Raw genomic sequence first — 10,495 nt, 5'->3', positions numbered from 1 at the left:
GTAGTAAAACGTTCAAAGACCAGAGGAAACAACAGGTTTGTTCTATCAAACTGAACCTGGATCAGATGAACTATTGACTCAGAAACACGAAGAGAAACTGAAGGAAAGAAAATCAGTCCGACAAGTTTCCACTGGAGGAGACGCTGTTGCGTTCAAGTACTACCGTTAAATCCGTCATTCTGCTGCTGAGTGTTCCCGCTCCCGGTTATTAAAGACACGTAAATGGCCTCATTTATATAGCGCTTTTCTCTAAAGCGCTTTACAGTAATGACTGTCATTCACCCATTCATTCACCCATTCACACACCGACGGCGGAGTCAACCACGCAGGGCGACAGCCAGCTCGTCAGGAGCAATCAAGGTGAGGTGGTGTCTTGCTCAGGGACACCAGGCACTCAGCTAGGAGGAGCCGGGGACACGTGACATGAGTACGGTATGCCCAGTCTCCATACAGGCCAGTCACATGAACACGGTTTCATGTCGTCCACTTGTGAATCAAGGCGACATTTTACACGTTGAGTCTTTGATTCCAGCACTCTGAATTCCGTTTGTACATGAATGCATCACGGGTTTTCCGCGAGCCCCACCTCAGGTGAGTAAACTTTCCCAGCTGTAGTTTACCTGTCTCACGTACACACACACACACACACACACGTACACACACACACACACACACACACACACACACACACACACACACAGGTAGGTCTCGGAGCTCCGAAAATCAGCGCCGCCCGCAAACATGGCTGAGTCCCAGATCCAGTGCATGGAGGACGGCCGCATCGGGGTCCAGGTCCCGGAGTCCAGACCGGAGTTCTACTACAGCGAGGAGCAGCGCGCGGCCGTCGAGGAGTTGCTGAGGACCGGGGACGGAGCCTTCAAGACGCGCCTCAAGGAGGACCATATGACAGACTTCCTGTCGGCCAGAGAAGTCAAGGTGCTGCGGAGCTGCTTCCGGAGGTACGAGCCAGACCCGGGACCCGACAGCTCAGACACCGGGGCCGGCAGCTCCGACCCGGGGGTCGGCAGTTCGGACCCGGGACCCGGCTCTGACTCGGGGCTCCACTCCACCTACTGGCCCCAGATGTCGGACACCGAGGTGCCACCGCTGGACCTCGGCTGGCCCAGCGGGGGGTTCTTCAGAGGGGTGACGCGCGTGTCCGTGCACACGCACCCGCCGAAGGACAACGGACCCCACATCAAGGAGGTGGTCCGGAGACTGATCCAGGAGGCCAGCAAGGTGGGGAGCAATACTCACAATCATAATAATTACTATTAATAAGGGTTATTAACACGGAATCTCTGAAATAAGACCTTTTATTATGTAGAACCTTTTATTTAAATATGTGAGCAGGATCCAGATGAGATCAGGATCCCGATGAGATCAGGATCCAGTAGATCCTGGTGTATGGAGGTTGGAATGATGTGGATCATACAGAGGTCTCAGTATGTGTTGGATTTTCCCTTTGTCATGTTTACTCAGTGACTCCAGGCGGAACAGATGACTCAGCGGTTCCTCTCAGGAACTGGGTCACACAGCTCCTGGTTCTGGGTTTCCCTGAGTGTCTCTAGAACGTCTCTCTCTCCAGCTGTTTTCCTGTTGTTCTCCTTCTCTTCATTCACATGTTCTATGTCACAAACCAGAAACCACCACCTCTTTCCATCAAGTTCCTTCCTGGTTCTTCCTGGTTCTTCCTGGTTCTTCCTGGTTCTGCCTGGTGATTCCTCTTCAGGCCTCAGACCCCCATGTCATGTTTGTACAGTAGCCCAGAATGGACAAACCAAACCGTATATATCAACAAAGGAAATTAAAGAATATTGTGCTCTACTTCTGATCCATGTTTCCCAGGGTGCACTAGGTTGCTGACCTGATAGAGGTCAAAGTTCACACAGGCTTGCTAGGGGGTCCAGTGAGATAAGGGTTTCAGGGTAAAAGCAAAAGTGAAAATCCACTTGGAGTCATCTGTGGAATGTTCCGGCAGCGTTGTTGATAAGAAAGAGAATAAACCGGAGATAAGACAAGTAGAGCAACCAGTTCCCCTCCCATCGCCACATCCACCACATTCATTTTTGATTTTCAACGTTTCGGTTTTAACTAGTTGCAGTTTAAAGCAGAAAACATCAACGGTTTTTGGTTTGTCTACATTCACAATATTGGATCATGGAAATGTATTTGATAAAAGGAATGGTCACGCAGTTGTAAAGACCATTTCAGTCTCTTTGTCCTTGGAAGGAAACCTGGAGGAGAAACAGATGCTTTGTTTTGACCCGAAGCAATTAAATGAATGAATATGGGTGGAGTCCAATCAAGCTATAGAATCACCTCAAAGATGACCAAGAGAATTTGAGCCATCTGAGCTCAATTTCAAGAGTTATGGAAATGTTTATGTGATGCTTCTTTTTTTTTATAAATAAGCTAAATCCTGGGACATTGATTACAGCCTGATGAGGGGAAATGCAACCTAAAAGGTGGAGTGCTTTGTGAATGTGCTGTGTCATGTATTGATGATGTGCTTTGTCTTGCAGGTGATAGCGATCGTGATGGACCTGCTCACAGATGTCCAGATCCTGCAGGACCTGATGGACGCCGCCTGCCGCCGCTCCGTTCCCATTTACATCCTGTTGGACGGTCAAGGTGTTCCACACTTCCTGGATCTCTGCTCCAGGCTTCAGATGGGCTCAAAGCACCTTCGGGTGAGGCATCACGCTTACGCCCACCATTACCCAGGGCTGATGTTTACCTGTCGTAGATACAGTGTATCGGTGAATATGAATCAGGATAAAAAACGCACAATGAGTTGATCGTGGTGAAATTTTGTGACCCTCTATGGCTGCAGAACCTCCGAGCCAGAACCCTCCAGGGAATCGGGTTCTGCCTGTCCTTCGGCAGACTGCCAGGTTCCCTCTGTAACAAGTACATGCTGGTGGACGGGGACAAAGTGGTCTTTGGCTCCTACAGGTGGGCTTCAGCTCCTTTCCACCACATCTGTTTATTTTTTACAGTGAACTAAAGCTCAGCTTGGTTACATTTTAGTATCCGACCTAACTAACCCAACTTGGCTCAATCTGTTCAGGGACCCACATCCAGGTCTCCCTCCAGGTCTCCCTAATAAAGACAACATGAACCTAAACCACTAAAGCAGGTTTAACCTGGACCACGTCAGGTTTAAGCCCGGACCAGGTCAGGTTTAAACCTGGACTAGGTCAGGTGGTCTGGTTCCATCCTGGGATGGAAAGTCATGAGAAGATCTACTGTTTTCCCATCTGTGGTCCAACACATTCATTCATAAACTAATGTTCTGGACCAATGAAAATGTTTGAAACCGCAAGGGTCACAAAGGTTTATCCTCTGGGGACCATCAAAGTCAAAGAACACCAACAATAATAAAAATAAAATTGTCAAAGCTACAATTGTTGTAATGAAATGATCCTTTAATGCTCTGAAGAAGTCGATGACTGTTATTGAACTTGTCTCCGTCCCAGTTTCTCCTGGTCTACGTCCCGGATGGACCGGAACATGATTACTGTGATGACGGGGCAGGTGGTGGACTTCTTTGACCGGGACTTCCGTGAGCTTTACGCCGTCTCTGAGAAGCTGGACCTCTACAAGGAGTTCCACGTGAGCCCGCCGGCTGCCAATGCCACCATACGCTCCAAGGTGGGCCCCAAACGTCCGCCGCTACCGGCGACCACGTCCCGCTTCCAGGTCACCCTCGGGGACTCACGCAACGCCGACATCCAGGTGCCTGCACACAAATACTACAATCCCAAATACTCACTGGCGTTTGGAGACGTCCCACGTCCACCCGGATCTCTGCAGGAGCCCGGAACCAATAGGGGCTCCATTCTGGCTGAGGTCCAAGAGGAAATGGACCCAGGAAGGCCACGAGTAGCCAGCAGTGAGAGAGTGGACCGCATGAGTCCGCTGCCCTCAGAAGATCCCACCGAAATCTTCAAGAGGCCCAGTAGAGACTTGCAGGACAAGAAGGGCAGAGTCCCATGGAGGCAGAGATTCGCCAGGAAGAAACAGTCCATTAAGGACCTGGACAAAAACCTAGTGGGCAGCGAGTCCCCGTCGGCAAGAGAAACCAGGAGGACGGATGAGAACGAGGACAACCTCGAGGTGGTTGTGAAACCTTCAAGATGGAGGATGAAGAAGCCGCCGAGACTGAGCCAGAGGACGGACTCTGAGCAGACCGCCAACACGGCACTGGACAACGACAGTAAGTCAAAGACCTGAGGCATGTACTACGAAGCAAGTTCAACATACTCAGGGTATCTTTCAGTTATCCAGCTTCAGTAACCCTAACAAAGGCAATCAGAGATAAATGGTCACACGACGCTGGTTATCAACTCGGTAAGTCAACCCAGGGTTTCCCTGTACACATGAAAGAGGCAGCGTTTGCAGCATTTGACAAACATGGATCAGTCTACGGCAGCGGAGCGGCGTATTTCACGTACGAGGAGCGAACCATAATCTAATAATAATAATAATCATCATCAGAATAATAATTAGTAGGACGCTTTTCTGATACTCAAAGATGCTTCACATGCCGAATACAAATCTAAAGTTTCTTTTCTTTGATGTGGAGGTGACATGAACCGAGATCCTCACTGATGAATCCTACGTCACAATCTCACCAATATCTCTTTCTGATTCTCTTTTGTTCCTCACAGGTGTGAAAAGTGGCCGTCGACCAAAACAAGGATGTAACGTGTGCTGATGAACCATCTGACATCACTTCCTCAACACTTCCTTAACTTTGATTGTGCAATATTGTGCTGAATGAGGCAGCAGAGAGACCAGATGAATGTTTTGGAGGTTCTCACATGCAGCTTTTATTCTCCACGGGGGTTTAATGAAATATTCCTTGGTGATTATCTGTATCTCTAAAACAATGTTGATGTAAAGTTCACCTGTTTCCTGGTGAACCTTCAAACTCAACATGAGACCTGGTGGCGTAGTCTTAAATACGGTGGGGGGGGGGTCCACCAACACGGGACCTGAACCACCAGACCTGTTGGATGTTGTTGTGTTAGGAAAGTGGTGGTTTTCCTAAATCTAACTTTGAATAACAAAGAAGTCGTGCTGAGTGACACATGGACCAACAGATGAAGGTTCATGACTGTGGTGTGTTCAGGTCCAACAATGTACAGGAAAGTGTGGTTCTGGGGTTTCTAAGTCCAGACCTGCAGGGGAGACCCTCTCTGAGAGAGTAAAGTGGGACATCATCAGACTGATATCTCTACCTTTCCATGTGCAGAACTCTACTATGTTAATTTTAAGTTGTAGGAACAAAACACTCAATAAATACTTTCAGATAATCAACAGCTTTAAATGTGTTATTACCTTTGTTATTACCTGGTCTTTGAATTCATGTCTCACGTTCTGATAATGGCTCCACCCAGTGGTGAGATGCAGAAGTAAGCCGGCATTCAATCTGGGGGACACCTGGTGATTTGCTGCCACTACATGGGAGGGGGGGGGATGTGGTGAAACACTGAAACAGGAAGTCAGTTTATAGGCGAGTTTTTCTGAAACACAGCAGCCATGAAGACGTGTTATTTGCTGTGAGATTTGTATCTTCATGTTACTCCTAAAACTCACGAGGAAATTAAGGGGTCAGAGGTCATTTCAAGGTGAATCCTATTCAAAAAGCGAGGAGACACAAACAGACAAGTCAACTTAATAACCAGAACAAATCACAAGTTCCACGTGTATTTTTGGGTTATCTTTATATCACGATTGAACTTTGGCATTTTGGCCTTTTGTTTGTGAGCCACTGCCATCAGGTTGGAGCTAAGTAGCCTACCACTGAACTCTGAACTAAATATAGAAACATTGTCAGTACAATAAATACATCTTAGCAGACTGCTTTATGAAGATAGGTATCAGGGTTTTGCACATTTGAAGGTGAATAGATGTCTACCTCAGTGTGTAGTCGTTGTGACCTGCAACACTGATGTTGAGTCGATGACATGAAGATAAACAAGTTCTGTTTGTGCTATAAAATAACCACAGAGATGGTTTAGGCGTTTCCCCCTTCAAGAAACACATGAGCGTGTAAACACACACACACACACACACACACACACACACACACACACACACACACACACACACACACACACACACGAGGTGTGGTCTGATGCTTTCACCCAGAAACACAGCTGCCAGTTTTAAACCAAAAACAGGTTCCATACTTGCATGTGTTGAATTGCCTTTATTAAATAATTCATGAGAACACAACAGACTGACACACACTGAAGGGTAAACGCTGTCCTTCATATATTACAGTGAACACGTTAAAATCAAATCTAAATAGAGGTTTAAGGTAATAAAATCCATCTGTATTTACAAACTGTCCTGGAACGACATTGAACGCTTTCGTACGATGAAGAAATAATGAAGCTGTTAAACATCCGTTAACGTCTTCAGCATCGTACAGGCGGCCTGCTGGACGTTTGATTCCTCCTCCCGATGGAGACAGACGTCAACCACACTTCCCATGGCAGAAGACAATTTCTTTGTGGCTTGTTGCGCCAACCGGGAGAGCAACAAAAATAATTTTCACCTTTGACCCCGTCCGGTAAAAAGAAGTAAGAGAAGAATTCCCTCTTTTAGCCTCCAGCGTCCTCGTTCAATGTTTACGTAACCACCAGCGTGGTGCAGTACTTTAATCGTCCAGAGGGGGCTGCAGCGCTCAGTCCTGAGGAGCTTGGTTTATCACCTTCCTCTTACGGACGGAGACTAAGTCGTAGAACGGATCCTTAGTGATGCTTGCTCTGTTCGAGGGAAAGAAGAGCAATATTAGTGTGTGTGTGTGTGTGTGTGTGTGTGTGTGTGTGTGTGTTTGTGTGTGTGTGTGTGGGCTTGTGTTACTATCTTCTTGAGTACCAATGTCAGTATTAAAAGTGAGGACACGTCTGCAATGTGAGGACACACCACAAAAACACAAAATGTCGGTTGATCTAATGGACAGTTGTTCTTTAAAAATAAACGGGTTCATCAGACTACAGAAAAAGTGATCCATTAAGTCCTAGTATCCCACATGGCCAGAGCACCGCTGCTAAGTGTTGTAAATGGTGTTTGAAACTAGAACTTAGAACGGATTTGAGCGCTTTATTTCTTAAAGGAGGTGTTACGCTAACATCGAGCCATGATCGTAAACACAAGAATTGTAAAACTCCTGTAGTTGATGTCTGTATTATCTTGTATGTAGAATGTGTTGAGAAACCAATTTCAGATTTGACTTGACGTTGACTTTAAGGTTTGATGTTTAGAAAAGGAGCCTCCTTCATAAAAGCCCTCACAAGACCAGTACTACGAACATACAGGACTATCGGGGCGTTGATGCGTTGCTCTCTGTGTGTGTGGTCAGACCTGATGGCCTCGATCCAGGCGTCCCGCTCCTCGGCGCCGGCGGCACAGATGGTGTAGGACTGGTGCTTCCCCTCCACCACCCGGCCGTCCGTCTCTGTCTTACAGGCCTTGATCTTCTGGACTCGACTGTTGGGGTTGTAAAGTTCCAGACAGAACTAGACCACAGGGAGGGATGGGACAATCAGCCTATCGGGTCTATTGATTACTGGAGTATATACAGCTGATCAATACAGTCCAGTGAGCTGGTAAACAGGTCGTACCGGTTTGCGGGGATATGGCACTTCTCTCACACAGAGGTTCTCCAGAGGGATGATGCCTCGGGGCTCTTTGTCCTGCAGAGAAGAAGTGTCAGCTGATGATCCACGAGGAGGAAGAGGGAAGCACACACACACACACACACACACACACACACACACACACACACACACACACACACACACACACACACACACACACACACACACACACACACACACACACACACACACACACACACACACACACACACACACACACACTTCCTGTGAACAGCTGAGCGGTGAACTCACGGTGGTGAACTCAAAGTAGTAGAGGCAGCTGTCGGTCAGGATGAACCATCGCCTCTTCCACGTCTTCACCCGGCCGCCTGAACAACACAGGAAGGCCAAATAAAGGTCTTGGTGATGTAAGCCGTCTCCATGGATACGGATGAGAACTTGTGTAACTTTACAAGTTGATCAAAGACACTTTTCTGTGGTTTATCTGGTTAATGTTGGGTGAACTCTTAACTTGGGTAATTTCCTGACTGCTTCCTCTCTTATTGTTTTTACTCTCATGTAGCATCTCGTTGAGGAATGTCAGTGTTTAGATATCATATTTATATACATATATTTCTAAACACATTATTCACGATCCTGTAACAGATGGTTTTACCGAGTTTGAGGAGCCAGCCTTCTCTGTCGGGGTTGAAGAAGGTGTGAGTCAGATCATTGCCGTCGTCCTCGGGGATCTTGAACGGCTCGTTGCGAATGCTCTCATACAGTTTCTAAGCAGGAAGAACAAAATCATAATTTATATGTTCACGTAATATTCTATCAAAGCCTGACATAGTTCCTCCCACAGCAGCCAGGTGAGACCTACAGGGACCAACATGACTGTGCACCAGTGCACTAAGCAAGGTCCATAAAGACATGGGTGAGAGAGTTTGGTGTGGAGCTACGTTGTTATGTTATTATTTTAACATGATCCTTTTTTTAACCTTTATCAATTTGTGATTCGTTTCGCAATGTTAACTACATGGTTTCGTATGTTTCATGATATGAAACATATTGATGAATCATATCTTTGGTCCAACAACAGTGACGGCGCGGGGGGGGGGGGGGGGGGAATTGACCCTCCTGTCAAAGGCTGCGCCCCCCATTTTGCCCCCCCTCCCCTCGAAATATTTATAGATTTAAAAACTATAACAAATATAGAACAAATGAAGACACTGAGACATTAACAATCAATCATCTGAAGAAATATTGTTTATAACGTTCCTATGGTGATTGTTTTTTTTTTTTTCCTGTGTCGTGCGATTTGATTGGCTGGTTTGCACGCAGACGGCAGGCTGAATTTGACGTTCACGTTAGCGGTGGTTGATGCATAGCGGAGGAAGACAGGAGTGGGGAGTGAGTGAGGAGGAGAAGAAGGGAGGAAGAGGAGAGGAAGACAGGAGTGGAGAGTGAGGAGGAGAAGAAGAAGAAGGGAGGAAGAGGAGAGGAAGACAGGAGTGGAGAGTGAATGAGGAGGAGTTTAGAGGAGAGGAAGACAGGAGTGGAGAGTGAGTGAGGAGGAGAAGAAGGGAGGAAGAGGAGAGGAAGACAGGAGTTGAGAGTGAGTGAGGCGGAGAAGAAGGGAGGAAGAGGAGAGGAAGACAGGAGTGGGGAGTGAGTGAGGAGGAGAAGAAGGGAGGAAGAGGAGAGGAAGACAGGAGTGGAGAGTGAGGAGGAGGAGTTTAGAGGAGATGAAGACAGGAGTGGAGAGTGAGGAGGAGGAGTTTAGAGGAGAGGAAGACAGGAGTGGAGAGTGAGGAGGAGGAGTTTAGAGGAGAGGAAGAGGAGGAAGACAGGAGTGGAGAGTGAAGGAGAGGAGAACAGAAGGAGAGAGGAAACATATTTAGTGAGTTAAAGGCAGGAACACACCGGCCCAGCCGTTGGACGTCTGAAGCGTTTGGAGAGGCTCGGACGAGGTCAGGAACACATATGTTTGGTGTGTACAGCTGCGTCGGAAGCTTTCGGAGCTGAGCACACCGCCAATTGGATACTCTGATTGGCGGTGTGCTAGCGAATCAGAGTATCCAATGGCGGTGTGTGGGCGGGGCGGAAGTGACGATGGTAAACAACAAACCACATAAACATAGATGGCGCAGAGTACAGATTTTACTTCGTCGTTGCATCGCACTTTTGGTTATTTCTGCACATTTATCGAAGCAATGGCTACATGGAGCGAAGAGACGGAAGAGCAGCTGATTGTGCATTGTTTTTATCTGCACTCCATTCCGTCATTTCCTGTTTTCCTGTTTTGGAGTACTGGCACGAGACTAGCGCCACCCGCTGTTAAGGAGGCTTATTGCATCTCGCGCAAGCGCAGAACGTAAACGCTGCTGTGGTGTCGGAAGCACGTCGAAGCGGTGTGTACAACGCAACTTTTCTGCCGAACGGGTCAGACGAGAGGCAACAGAGTGGGCGGAGAGTGGTCGGATAAGGCAGTTGGACGTCTGGGCGGTGTGTGGGGGCCTTAAGAGACAGTTGTAAGAGTATACTGTATACAACTATACACTGTGCTACAATTCTCAGTTACACTCTTGTAAATCCACAGATGTTCTCTGTGGTGGATTTGTATAGTTTTTTGTGCTTTTTGTTTGGCATGTTTCAGTAAAAGTAGTTAAATATGCTTGTATTTGTTTTATGATAAACGTTTAGTAACATGCATTCGACAATATGTAGTGTATCAGCACGGCCACGGGAACAGTACATCTATATCTATTATAGTATTATTTGTTGGTGTCAGAATTCACTAGCACCTCCTATAAACAATCAGACCTCCTCATTGCCCCCCCAATAATAATTTTCTGGTGCCGCTGCTGGTCCAA

General features: G+C 47.2%; 2 protein-coding genes across 2 annotated transcripts in view; one reads left to right on the top strand and one right to left on the bottom strand.

The window, feature by feature from the left end:
* The first annotated feature begins 493 nt into the window (after window positions 1-493).
* Window positions 494-5,315, top strand: fam83fb (family with sequence similarity 83 member Fb). Its single transcript, XM_084004918.1, has 5 exons — window positions 494-1,239; window positions 2,526-2,693; window positions 2,837-2,958; window positions 3,483-4,222; window positions 4,677-5,315. The coding sequence occupies exons 1-5, from the start codon at window positions 742-744 to the stop codon at window positions 4,721-4,723; spliced, it is 1,575 nt and encodes a 524-aa protein (XP_083861044.1). The 5' UTR covers window positions 494-741; the 3' UTR covers window positions 4,724-5,315.
* Window positions 5,316-6,208: 893 nt separating this feature from the next.
* Window positions 6,209-10,495, bottom strand: part of cyth4b (cytohesin 4b) — an 11,121-nt gene continuing 6,834 nt past the window's right edge. The window contains 5 exon segments of the mRNA XM_084005874.1: window positions 6,209-6,785; window positions 7,384-7,538; window positions 7,644-7,715; window positions 7,932-8,008; window positions 8,296-8,407. Coding sequence (XP_083862000.1) covers window positions 6,704-6,785; window positions 7,384-7,538; window positions 7,644-7,715; window positions 7,932-8,008; window positions 8,296-8,407 — 498 coding nt within the window. The 3' untranslated portion in view covers window positions 6,209-6,703.

Source organism: Eutrigla gurnardus (genome assembly GCF_963514095.1).
Source record: "Eutrigla gurnardus genome assembly, chromosome: 3".
NCBI lineage: Eukaryota > Metazoa > Chordata > Actinopteri > Perciformes > Triglidae > Eutrigla > Eutrigla gurnardus.
The sequence above is the reverse complement of the archived record's forward strand: the minus strand, read 5'-3'. Positions and strand labels throughout refer to the sequence as shown.